The 13697-nt window shown below is 41.2% G+C and overlaps 1 protein-coding gene across 2 annotated transcripts in view; it reads right to left on the reverse strand.

Annotated features, from left to right (window-relative positions):
• The window catches only part of MPZL3 (myelin protein zero like 3), a 25123-nt gene that overhangs the window by 7531 nt on the left and 3895 nt on the right, over window positions 1-13697 (reverse strand). The window contains exons 2-5 of one of the 2 annotated variants that reach the window (XR_001823503.2): window positions 5819-5985; window positions 2496-2706; window positions 880-1045; window positions 436-573 (exon numbers count right to left, since the gene is read on the reverse strand). Coding sequence is in view for 1 of the 2 variants with exons in the window: in XM_017523412.2 (XP_017378901.1) it covers window positions 880-1045; window positions 2496-2706; window positions 5819-5985 (544 nt within the window). In the remaining variant the exon portion in view is untranslated. The remainder of the gene's footprint in view (window positions 1-435; window positions 574-879; window positions 1046-2495; window positions 2707-5818; window positions 5986-13697) is intronic. The other variant, XM_017523412.2, reaches the window with a different exon arrangement.

Raw genomic sequence — 13697 nt, forward strand, 5'->3', positions numbered from 1 at the left:
AAAACAAAGTTCATGGCAGCTGGGATGTGCGGAGACAGGAGGGAACAACGTGACTTAAAGTAAGATCACAGGGGGTTTTCTCCACCACGCTTAGAAACAGACATTAGTATTTTTACTAAGAGTTCTTTGCCTTTTTTGAGCCACAGATTCCTTGGAAAGTGCACAGGGTACTCTCTTATCATTAAATAAATGCACATACACACACACATACAGAGAGAGACAGAATGTTGGACCTTCTCAATGTAAGACTCCCCTCCCCTGACACAGACTATGGAGAACAGGGGTTTTATGTGGCCTTTTGTTTTGACTTCCTTTTACTACATTTGTTTTTAGGGAATATACTAGGTCATGCCTGCTCACTGGCAGAATAATGCTTGATAAATCTTTTTGATACACACAATCCATGTAGCCCCTCCCTTCAGAACATATGCTGACCAAGAATAGGTCTTGCTTATTCAAATCACTTTTGCCCTCCACAGCTGTTCTTAAAGCCTCTCTCATTGCTCAGGCATTTTCTGTCAGGAGATATCATCAGCTTAGTGCCAAAAACAAGGAGAAGGAAAAATAATTGACCTGGAATGGAAAGAATGAAACATTGACTTCAGAATTTATTCAGAACCATGGCATTGTACAATCTGATTTCCAAAGCAGAAGATTAGGACCATATTTCAACTCCCCCATCTCTCTCCAAATTAGCATTCACATACTTCACTTTCAACCTTCCTTTTGGCATCCCTTAGCAGAACTATTCTCTTCAAAAAGAAATTTCACCAGCAGAACTAAACTCCATTCAGAAGAAAGAGAAGTGAGGATGTAGGGGTCTGGGTAGGGTGCTAAGGAGGAAACGGGTTTGCTGCCCAGGGCTCCCACTGGACTTACTCATCTGAAACCTCAATAGATGACTTCTTATAGCCAGACCTGCTCCTCTTCTTCAGCCCAGCAGCCTTCCTCCCCATTCTCACCAGCAGCAGAGCAACCACCACGGCTGAGGGCACGAAGACAAGGATGGAAAGAAGGGCCACAGAGGAGAGCATGGTGCCAAAACCTAGAGGTGGAGAAAGAGAAGGTAAAAGACAGGGATATGCAAACTTGCCTCCTGTGATGTGAGCTAGGTTCTATGTTTGTTCTCATATTTCTTCTAATTACAAAAGTAATAAGACATTGTGTAAAAGGTAGAAAATACACAAAAGTACAATGAAGAATAAAAATTTACTCATAATCCCACTACCTAGGAAGAACACTTTGGTATCTACCCATTTAATCTTCTAGGGGTATTGGGTATAGGGTGCATGGGGAGGGGGCATATATATTTTTAAGTATGGATCATATTTACATATTATTTTTAACCTCCTTTTTAAATTTATTATATGATAAATATTTAACAATTCCTTCCACATATGATGTGTAATGGCTGCATAGGATTCTATCATATTGAATAATTCATGGAACTAATCCTCTAATGCTGGACATTCAAGTTGTTTCTAATTCTTAGAATCTACAAGTTACATTAGGATGGCCATGCTTGTACATAAATCTTCATGTTTAGCTCTAATTCTTTAGATGAAATTTACAATGGAATTACTAGATCAAAGGGCCTATACTTTTAAGACACCTGATTTCATACTACCAAACTGCCTTCCAGAGAAACTGTATCATTTTCTTCTTCTGCCAGCAGTATGAATGTGCTCATCTTTGAAACCTACAAGTTATTATTTCAAAAGAAAAGAAAAAAAAGAGAAAGAGAAAGCAAGAAAGAGAAAGAAGAAATAGAGGGAGAGAGGGAAGGAAGGAGAAAGGAAGGGAAGATGGGAAAGAGAATGGAACAGAGGGAGGGAGAGGAGGAGGAAAGGAGGGAGGGAGAGAGACATGAAAAAGACCTAAGAAATGATGACTCATCTATAATGAGCCATAATGTACCTCTAAATCTTTGGTTCAAATCCAGTTAAGGACGAGAATAACCACTTAAGTCGTCACCAGGGAATAATGGAGAAAAAAAAAAATCAGTCCCTAATCTACTCTCCTCCTGCTTCACCCTAAAGAGAAACTACCGTTCTTTGCAGTATAAAAGAAATACGCTAGGTCTCATCATTAGAGGGGGTGTCCTTTCAAGACACAGGCAAGAACACTACCTCATAACTGCAAGTATGAACATGCTAGGAAAACTGGAATGACTTCTATTTCACAGAGACAACAACCCTATACTTACCCAGGGATTTTCCATACATTCTACAAGACCTTTGGTCACCTAAAGTTAAAACTAAAAAACGGTAATGGAGAAACTATGATAACATTTGAAGAGAAAATTCCGTTTTCAAAATAAAGATTAAAAATTCATCCCAACATACATATCAGGACGGCAGAAAAATTACTTTGACTCACTGATTTAATTACCCAACTGGCTTACAAAGATAGACAACTTTGTTTATCATCAGACTCTCCAGAAAGCACGACAGCAGTCTCAGAGCACTGCAGAAGGTTGGTGACAGTGAGCTTACCCCTTTCTGTGACTGTTAGCTCTGTCATGGGAATATTATGGTGCACGTCTGGGGGATTCTTCACAGCACAGCTGAATGTCCCATTGTCCTTTATGGTAGGGTTGCTTATACTAATAGATGCATCCCCTTTGTATACATTTCCAACCCAGGATATCCGATCCCGAAATGTGCCCGCTATGGTTGGGTACTGGAAAGACTGATAATGAAAGATCTAAGAAAACAACCACACGAGAGAAAAAGTTAATTTGGAAAATGCTATGAAAACGTAAAGCTCAGTAGATCCAAAATAAAATACGACTGCATAATGGGTTTGTTTTTTCAGATGGGCAACATTTCACGCTTTTTTAACCTGCATCCTATATGTTAATACAACTGTTCAGAAAAAGGCTCAATGAGAGGCTTCTGGGATCCTAACCCTTGAATCTCTTCTAAATTCTCCCTGGAAACCTAACGTAATAGTTCTCAACCAGAGATTTCACCCTCCAAGAGGCATTGGCAATATCTGAAGACATTTTCAATTGTCACAACGGGGGAGATGCTACTGGCATCTAGTGGGTAGAGGCCCCGGATGCTGCTAAACACAGCAAAGAATTATCCAGCTCAAAACGTCAACAGAACCAAAATTGGGAAACTTTGTTCTAAAGTAGCATCTCATATTTGAATAGCACTCTATAGTTTGTAAATAATTTCCACACATTTACTCACTTGAGCCTCATAACACTGAAGTACATGAGGCAGACATAATCATTCCAAATATATAAAAAGGAAAACAGGGTGGGCATGGTGGCTCACACCTGTAATTCCAGCACTTTGGGAGGCCAAGGTGAGCATATCACTTGAACTCAGGAGTTCAGAATCAGCCTGGCCAACATGGTGAAACCCTATCTCTACTAAAAATGCAAAAATTAGCCAGGCATGGTGGCACACACCTGTAATCCCAGCTACTTGGGAGGCTGAGACATGAGAATTGTTTGAACCCAGGAGGTGGAGATTGTAGTGAGCCAAGATTGTGCAACGGCACTCAAGCCTGGGCAACAGAGCTAGACTCCACCTCAAAAAAGGAAAGAAAGAAAGAAAACAAAGCCAAAAACAAAAGACTAAGGGGGTTGCTCTAATGTATACAACTAGTAAGTGACAAAAAGGAGATTTTTGTTTATTCTCAAAATCACAAGGAGGGTAATATAATTCAGCCTTTCTCAAGTCATCTACCTTGACAATTAATATAATCCCTAAGTCTAATACCTGACAAGTACGCAACAAATATGTGTTGAATCAAAACAATGCTGCTTAGGACTTGGTGATCAGACACTTCATCACTAAAAAAAAAGCATAATTATACCTGGAGGCAGGCCAGACAGGTATTACAATACAATATGACTTATGCAAAATACAGGCTTTCCTCTTTCTTTGTTACTTGGTAGCTTCCCATTTAGGAACCTGGGTGTTTACAACCACTGAATTGCCCAATTTTGAAAAGCAACTTCCTGGAGAAGATGCTGACTCATTTATTTGTTCATTTGTTCATGCATTCCTTCAGCAAATATTTGGTGCAGACCTCGAATGTGCTAGGCATTGTTAAGTAAGAGCCACACAGGTGTACTCCCTACTCTCACGAAACTTACATTTTAGTGATAAAGACAGATAACAATAAATAATAGGCCAGGCACAGTGGCTCACACCTGTAATCCCAGCACTTTGGGAGGTTGAGGTGGGCGGATCACAAGGTCAGGTGTTCAAGACCAGCCTGAACAACATGGTGAAACCCCGTCTCTACTAAAAATACAAAAATTAGCCAGGCATGGTGGTGCACACCTGTAATCCCAGCTACTCAGGAGACTGAGGCAGGAGAATTGCTTGAACCCAGGAGGCAGAAGTTGTAGTGAACTAAGATCACACCACTGTACTCCAGCCTGGGCAACACAGTGAGACTCCATCTCAAAAAGAAAAGCAAAGCAAAGTGTGTTGAACATTTCAAAGGGGGAGGTAAAGAATCCCTAGCACTAATTATCAGCATCAGTGTAAAAGAGTTTGAAACTCCTTATTGACAAAACCTGGCCCACTGTGTATCCTCAAAATTAGTCTAGCCTGTAAATTCAATGTTAAGTTCATGAAACTGAAATCCTTGCTAGCTGATTAATCTGACACAATCCTGATTGATTAACCCATGACTGCAACATCATGTTATGTAACTTTAATTTCAACTTGTGTGAGTTTGCTGATTTTCTGACCAGCCTCGCAGAGAGAAGCACTAGAAGAGAACTGTTGTTTCTGACCCAGGAAGCTCCCCATTGCTTGCTGTGTCCTATTTTTGACCGAGGAGGCAGAGCCAAATAAGGCCAGCCACAGTTTCCTGACCATTCAGAATCAGGTGAACTATTTCAAGTCTGCAAAAGGGGGTGGGGAGGACCATGAATACAGTGTAGCTTCTTTCACTGGAGTCCCCTGCCTAGTCCCAAGCTATGTGGCATTCTATAATGGCTCCTAACACAGAATGCAAAGCTTACTTATACATGAAAGTCAAAGAGGACATTTTTCCAAGAAGAAAACAGGATAAATAAATTAACAATACTTTCGAAAATATAATCTTACATACAGCGATGACATTCACATTCTTGAATAACATCTATCCTGAGCTAAGGACACTGCTGGAAGCTTAAAAAGTTTTAATAGCATTTTAATCTTCAGTTAGACAGCCACAATGCAACTTGGACCATAAATGCGTTTTACATGTATGACTAAGGTATATTGCTTCCAATATTGCAAAACCATCTGTCACCAACATCTGTCACCAATACGAGGTGCCACCATTTCCTTCAAAGGCAGCTATATAAATCAATGCAGATGTTTATACACTGGGAAAAGGTGCCAAGATAAATCCACAGAACACAAATATGTAAACACATACACCCTTTAAGATAACTTAATACAACAGAAAGTGAGCAGCCTTAAGAGAAAGGATGTCTATGACTGGACCTATAGAATTTTTCCATTCAACAGTCCTGAAGGTACCCTTTTAGTACATTAAATCTGAAAATGAAGCTATGAAATCATGCAAAAACAAACAACGAAGGGGAAACAAAATTAAACCACATTTCCTCTGAGTTTCTGACAGTTTTTTCCTTGCAGCTTATTTACAGAATTCTCACATGGGGCCCTATGTGGCCAAATGAACGTCATATAGGATAAAAGTTCAGCTACCTCTATTAAAGTAGAAGCCCATTTTCTACTCTAAGATGAGATGGCCTCATGCATGCCTGCGATTTGCAGTAAAACAATTCCAAAACCGTTGACCAAAGGAACGTTTCAAAAAAGTACACACTTACTGATTCTGCGCGGCTGCTGCTGGGAGGGCGATATGTCCAGTCTATAGTCAGCCTGTCAGTGACAGCTGAAGTTGACTTGAAAGTGCATTTCAACTTGATCTTTTCTCCAACATAACCTCGGACATGGGCATCTGCATGAATCTCCAAGGAAAGGACGATATAAACACCTAATCAAAGCAAACCCAAACACTTAAAATGAATTCATTTGGGTGGAATATACAGACGTGAGTGAACAATTATTTTTAGAGCCCTCATCAAAAAGCCAGGGCAATAAATACTAATAAATATCTTCTCGGGCAAGCCCACAAGGGACAAGGAGTTGGTATCTGCATTAATCAAAGATAGTATTTTTCAATCATTTTCTAATCTTAAATTATAACTGAATGCTTGTGAAAAATTTAAAATCTGGTCACACCAGCATTTTCCCAAATACAGGCTTGTGGTTCAATTAAGCACAAATAATGGGTCTGCCCATGGCTGGCTAAAAGGCAACATAACCCACCCATCCCCGCAGACACAAACACACACTCGGGGAATATGGCAGCTTTTGTGGTCTAAAGGACTTACCCCAAGTATAGCATGATTGCATCATGAAGCTACCACTTCCTCAACAGCAAAACGAGAAAAGGAAGTAAGAATGGAAAAATTTCTTTCAAATAATTTTCTAAAACGGCCCCCAAGGTACTATCTATTTTTCCCATTTTCTTAGAGCTGGCTGAGGAGACACACATCCATTAAAAGTAAATTGTGGGGAAGAAAACAGAATAGGTGAATGCATTCTGTCATGTAAAAATAAGGTATCATTTTTAAACCCACTAGAGACTTATTTCTTCCAAAACCACTCATGTATCCAGCTCTGACACTTCACCTCCCTGAAAAGGACTGGCATATTCTAACCAGTTCCTTCTGCTTTCAGAGAACAAAAACTTATCTTTCCCTACAGAGGCATATTTGAGGAAATTACATTGCCAATACTTTGTTCTTCCTGCTTCCTTATCCACCTCAAGAAGCCATGAATCTTCTGGTGGCCAAGGCAAACAGAGCAGCAAGATTTCAGAAAAGTGCAAACCCACACACATCCTGAATACCAATAGTGCTTCTGTTACAGACAGAATGGGGTTGTGATTGAGTGCACAGACCCTGACTCCTATGCCAGAGGCTCTGGGTTCAAATCGCAGCCCTGTTACCTGCTGGCTCTGCAGCCTTAGCAAGTTACTATACTTCTTCAGTCTGCTCACCCTCATGGGAATGATAATAATAGTACTTAACCTCAGAAGGCCACTGTGAGGATTAAACGAGCTAAAGCATACAAAACACTGAGAAGCCTACCCAACCCAGAGTAAGTGCTCAGTGCATGTTAGAATCATTGTCATTATTGCCAGCTCTTCAGTCCTGCCCACGCTCTCAACCTTTCTCGTCACAGCTATGAGTCATTAGTTCCACTGCCTTTACCTCTGCCAGCTTTGAATCATTTTTCTTGCTCCTCTCTAGACAATCCAGTCTGTTGACATTCTTCTTAAAAGGAGGACACCAAAACTGAACCCACTAATAAGAACTCGTAAGAATTTGACCCATCCCGAAGATGAAGATTACTTCTGGTCTGCCTGTGGCACCCCTTCTGACTTTGCCATGCTAAACCTGTCATGCCTTTCGTGCCTTTCCAAATGCTGTCCCTCTGTTGAAAAGCTTTCATTCTGCAGTCCCCACTCTCTTACACTCTCAATCCTGACCCATCACTGTAAGAAAATCCTTATTTATCATTCAAGATCTAGCTCTAAAAACTGGAAGGTGGAAATGAATGGACAATCTACACTCTCCCTATATCCATTCTTTTATCCTAAAACGTAAGTAGAGTATAGAGATTTAAAATACAGATTTAGAATTGGCCAGACCTGGACTTGAGTAGCTCAACTACTTTCTGGCTGTGAGACGTTGATCTCAGTTACCTAACCAGTTCAAGCTCCAATGTCTTCACGTGGTAAATGGGAATAATAACAAGATCTACTTCACTGGATTACTCCCTACTACGATCAAAAAAGATAATTTTTTATTATAATCATGTTGTTCATTTCACAACATGAAATGCTGGGCACGGCATCTGGAATAAAACTTTAATAAATGTTAGGTATTATTATTAAAATGAACACCACACATATTCAAAAACTTTCAATAATTTCCTATGGGCTACAAAATAAAATTCAAACAGCAGCTATCTAGCCCCAAACTTCTGTCACTCCATCCATCTACCTTCCCAACCCCTTCACCATTACTTGAATGTCCTGCTATTTCCCACATGTAGTGTGTCTTTTCATGCCACCGAGCCTCTCTTTAAACACGTCTTTGTCTGGAAGGCTCTCCTCCCTACCTCTACCAATCCTGCCTGGGTTGTTCCCCACCACACCACATCCCCAACATTCATACACCTTCAAATTCCAGCTCAAATATCAGCTCCCTTTGCGGTGCCTTCCCAAACTCCCTGATGTGATTCATTGTCCTTTCTCCTCCTAACACTAGGTACATAATCCTGCTTAGGCACATATGCCATTGATTGCACCTAGTTATAAAGGCTATTCCTCTATTAAATGTCAGCACCTTCAGGGCAAAAATTCAGAGGGAGGGGAGCAGACAGGGAGACACTGAGAGAAACAGATAAAGTCACCAGAAACTCTAGTATAGGAACAAAGCATGCTTGTAAGTCACCCACTTTATTCCTATCACCTTTTTCACAGTACATTCAATACTCTTAACTCCCCTACACTCCTATCTTTCCATTGCACCCTTTCAGGAAAAGCTCAGCTGTAGATGACTACAACTAGACTGGGCTAGTATACCCTGAACGAGAAAAATCACACAGCTTGACAGTTACCATAAAAAGTCATGAATGACACCCACCACTGAGTCCTCAATGAGGCCTGGCAAACCTTTAACTGGCCTTGGTTAGCTTCCCATTCCATGATTCCTCAAGCCCTTGTCATTCTCCCTCAATCCTCTATGCAACATCCAAACCCCTCATTTTCAGAAGAAAATGTTACCTCTTGCTTCATCATGAAACTTGAGGCCATATAAATGGCCCAGGCGCATGCATTCCTGCATCTGCTCCCCTCCTTACTTCCAACCTGAAAGCATGTGGTGTCCCTTTTCCTATGCAAAGTCAAGCTCCTCCATGACCTGCTTTAGCAGAAAAACCCTCTCTAGGCTGCATGCAGTGGCTCACACTGCTGTAATCCCAGCACTTTGGGAGGTTGAGGTAGGCAGATCACATGAGGCTAAGAGGTCAAGAGCAGCCTGGGCAACATGGTGAAACTCCATCTCTACTAAAAATACAAAAAAAGTTAGCTGGGCATGGTGGCACACGCTTGTAGTCCCAGCTCTCAGGAGGCTGAGGCAGGAGAATTGCTTGAACCTGGGAGGCAGAGGTTGCAGTGAGCCGAGATCGCGCCACTGCACTCCGGCCTGGGTGACTGAGCAAGGCTCCATTTCAAAAACAAACAAAACAAAAAACAAAAAAACCCTCTCTACTGCCTTCAACCCCTCCCTTTCAGCCTCTAAATACACAGAAGTTTCTCTCATCCTTAAAAACAAATAGCAATTTTTAAAAAATCTTTCCTTAACCTGGTAATATTACTTTAGTTACCAGCTACTGCCCTTTGTCTCCTTTCTAAGCCAAGCTTGTGAAAGAATGGTCTACACTTGAGGTCTCCCATCTCCTCCTTCCCATTCACTTACAGACCTTATGGTACAACTGAACTCCACTACCACTTTTGGTAAAAGGCATCAGATATCTTAAAATTGTAAAATCCAAGGGATAAAAACTCCAGTAGACACTTCCATCCTTATTTTCCTAGACCCTCTACCAGTGACTAATTGCTCCTTGAACTTCTCTATCCCAAAGCTTGCCTGACAATGCTGTCATTCTTTCACTCATTCTTCAAACATACATTTATTGAGCATCAGTTTTGTGCCACCCTCTGGGTTTGGAAATAAATGCAAGCAAAATAAATATATTCCTTTGTATACTTAAAATACAGCAGAAGTTTGATACATAAACTAAATAATCGTAAAGACAAATGCATAATTATAAACTCTGATAACTACTATGAAGGAAGGACAAAGAAAGTAGCTAAGCTTCCCTGAAAGTTTCTCTTGAGCTGAGGTCTGAAGGAAGGGGTAACAAGGTGAGGAGAGGGAGGGCATTCCAGGCAGAGGACACAGCACATGTGAAGGTCCTGCACCAGGAAGGAGCTTAGTCAGTCAAGGAGCTGAAAAGAATGAGTGTGACTGCAACATAGAAAACACGAAAGGGAGAGAAAATAGAATAAGATGTGGCTGGGAGGTAAACAAAACCCAGGCCAGGCAGGACCTTAGAGATTTGGGTCTTTACCCCTAGGGAAGTAGGAAGCCATGGAAAGTACTTAACTGTGGGACTGAACAGGAAGAGACCTGATGAAATTTGCATTCTTAAAAGATCACTTTAGAGATGATACTTAGGAGGAATCCAGAGTGAATATGGGAAAAATCAGCACTTTGAGAGCCCCAGGTGGGTGGATCACGGGAGGTCAGGAGTTCAAGACCAGGTCGGCCAACATGGCAAAACCCCCGTCTCTACTAAAAATACGAAAATTAGCCAGGTGTGGTTGTGGGAGGCAGAGGCTGCAGTGAGCCGAGATCACACCACTGCACTCCAGCCTGGGCAATAGATTTTGAAAAGGGAATGAGTGAATATGGGGAGATTACTGAGGAGGTTACTATGACATTCAAGTAAGAAAGAAGGGAAGTTTGAACTAAGTATGGATGTGGAATGTTAGGGAAAGGGAGGCGTCAAGGGTGACTCCCAGGTTTCTGACTTGCTGATGTCATTCACTGAGAAGGGAAGACTAGAAAAGTAGTAGGCTTGGCAAGGGAACAGGAGTTTGATTCTAGATGCACTTAAGGTGCCTCTGAGATACCCAAGGGATAATGTCAAGGATGCAGTTCGTTTAGAGTAAAGGTCAGCAAACTATGGTGCATGAGCTAAATGGAAGCAAATGGATCTAGTAGAAAGGGAACAAACTAAAAATAACTAGCAACTGAACTTACTGCTAGCTCTGGGTGTGACCAGATTGGCCTAAATCAATTATGACATCCAGTGGTCTTTTGGTAAACAGCTAAAAAAATTTAGAGTGTCCCTTTTTTTTTTTTTTTTTTTTTTTTTTTTTTTTTTTTTTTTTTTTTTTTTTTTTTTTTTTCTTTTTTTTTTTTTTTTTTTTTTTGAGATGGAATCTCACTCTGTCACCAGGCTGGAGTACAGTGGCATGATCTCAGCTCACTGCAACCTCCACCTCCTGGGTTCAAGTGATTCTTCTGCCTCAGCTTCCCGAGTAGCTAGGATTACAGGCGACCATCACCATGTCCAGCTACTTTTTGTAATTTTAGTAGAGACAGGGTTTCACCACCTTGGCCAGGATGGTCTCAATCTCTTGACCTCGTGATCTGCCTGCCTCGGCCTCCCAAAGTGTTAGGATTACAGGCATGAGCCACTGTGCCCAGTCTACAATGTCTTTTAAAACAAAGTTTTATTAGAACACAGTCATGTTCATTTGTTTATATATTATCTGTGGCTGTATTTTTTGCAGAATTGAATAGCTGCCACCAGAGACCATGTAGCCCACCAAATCTAAAATAGTCTCTGGCCCTTTATGGAAAAAGTTTGCCAACCCCTGGTTTAGAACAAAGAGATATGGGTTACCATTTAAAATCAGAATCTCTTTAGTCTCCCTCCAACCAACTCCCCAACTGACTGTGTTACACACACACACACACACACACACACACACACGTACTAACTCACTCTCTCTTTATCTCCCCAAATCTCTGGCAGTACGTATCAAATATCTAAAGCTGTTCTTTTCCTATCCATCCTTTAAACACTGGTGTTCCTTAGAGCTCCAGCCTGAATCTACAGTCATTCAATGTGTTATCCTTGAACAAACCTACCCACTTGTAGATTGAATAACCACTAATAGGGCAATGATTTCCCAATCTGTATTACTAGCCATGACCTGCCTCTGAGTGTTCAAGTGTCACTGGATCTGGATATACTCACTTGAATACCAACACCACATGACCTCAAAACAAATGTAGTAAACATTTGTTTGTTGCTAGTTCAACATCCATTTCCCCTGATCTCCTAATAATATCCTTTTTTTTTTTTTTTGATACCCCTTTTCCCACACAGCCTATGAGTTAGGAGAAAGATGACACTATCAGTCAGGATCCTGGCAGGAAATGGAAGGCAAAATCAGCTGAGATTTTGAAAAGTATATGGGCCACTTTTCTTTTCTTTTTTCTTTTGAGACAGGGTCTCACTCTGTTGCCTAGGCTAGAGTGCAATGGTGCAATCTTGGCTCATTGCAACCACTGCCTCCCAGGTTCAAGTTATCCTCCCACCTCAGCCTCCCAAATAGCTAGGACTATAGGTGCATGCCACCACACCTGGTGAATTTTTTGTATGTTTGGTAGAGACAGGATTTTGCCATGTTGCTCAGGCTGGACTCAAACTCCTGAGCTCAGGCAATCCTCCCACCTCAACCTCCCAAAGTGCTGGGATTACAGGCATGAGCCAACATGCTCAGCGTGGACCACTTTTCGAAGGAACTTTTCCCAAGGTCAAGGGAACTGGCAACAGCACAAAGCCTTTACTGTCCCCAGGTCGAAATAGGAAAGGGAGGAAATGGTGTTACTAGATCCTGGTAAGACTGGGAGCTGTGGCTCTGACAAGGGCTGTTGTTAGAGGGATATAGGTACTACAGAGCATGGCACCAAGACAGGGAGGGAACAGAATAGAAATATCCTGATTTTCTCTCTCCTGCCCTCCAGTCTCCTGCCAATGCCTCCCATTGGCCAAATCTAACTGGAAACAGAGGAAGAGAGCCTGAATGATATACTCTATACAGTCAGCTTTCCAAAGAGTAGAGTACAGCAGAGAATGAGTCTGGTAGGAGGGGAGAAAACTAACAGTAAACAGCAACTGACTTTCCTGCCAGCAGAGGCTGACTCAGATTGACCTAAACCAATCACTACATCTAGCGGTGTCCTGGTGGGAGGATCACTTGAGCCCAGGAATTCAAGACCAACCTGGGCAAGATAGCAAGACTCCATCTCAAAAAAATAAAAATAAAAACAAAAAAATAAAAAACAAGGCAGGGAGTCATTAAATAACTTTCCAAGCAGGTTTTCTGAAACTGGCTTTGATTGGATTAGCTTAGATCACATATTGACCCAAAACCTATCTTTGTGATTGGGAAGATGGTGTGCTCAGCCGGCTCCTGTTGGCTCTCAAGAGCCAATTAAGTATTAATATATTTCTTCCCACATCAACATTAGGGACTTAACCTATGTAGCTTGAAATTGACCATGGCAGGAGTATTTGCACCACAGAAATTGTCCAACCCTATGTATCTGGACTTTTTAGTTTTTGTAAAAATGTTCTGCTGTTTACCAGGACACCACTAGATGTAATGATTGGTTTAGGTCAATCTGAGTCAGCTTCAGCTGACAGGAAAGTCGGTTGCTATTTATGCTCTTCTCTACGTCTAAAATTTTCTTCACTCTATCTCTAACTAACTGTTCTTCCCCTTTCAAGATTTAACTTCACCTCCTTCCTTTATCTTCCTGCCAGATCAAAAGCACCTCTTCTCCATGCTAATGGTTTCTAATGAATTTATCTCTTAGCATGACTCTAAAATCACCTGTTGACTTATGTCATTGCCAATAGATCCTGAGCCCATCAAAACAGAGCCTAGCATATTGTGGATGTTTAGCAATATTTATTCAAGTAGACCAAACCAACAGTTGTGTTTTTTGGGGTTTTTTTTTTTTTTTTTTTTTTTTTGGGCGGGGC

The sequence above is a fragment of the Cebus imitator genome, unplaced genomic scaffold, assembly GCF_001604975.1.
Source record: "Cebus imitator isolate Cc_AM_T3 unplaced genomic scaffold, Cebus_imitator-1.0 Scaffold28, whole genome shotgun sequence".
Classification (NCBI taxonomy): domain Eukaryota; kingdom Metazoa; phylum Chordata; class Mammalia; order Primates; family Cebidae; genus Cebus; species Cebus imitator.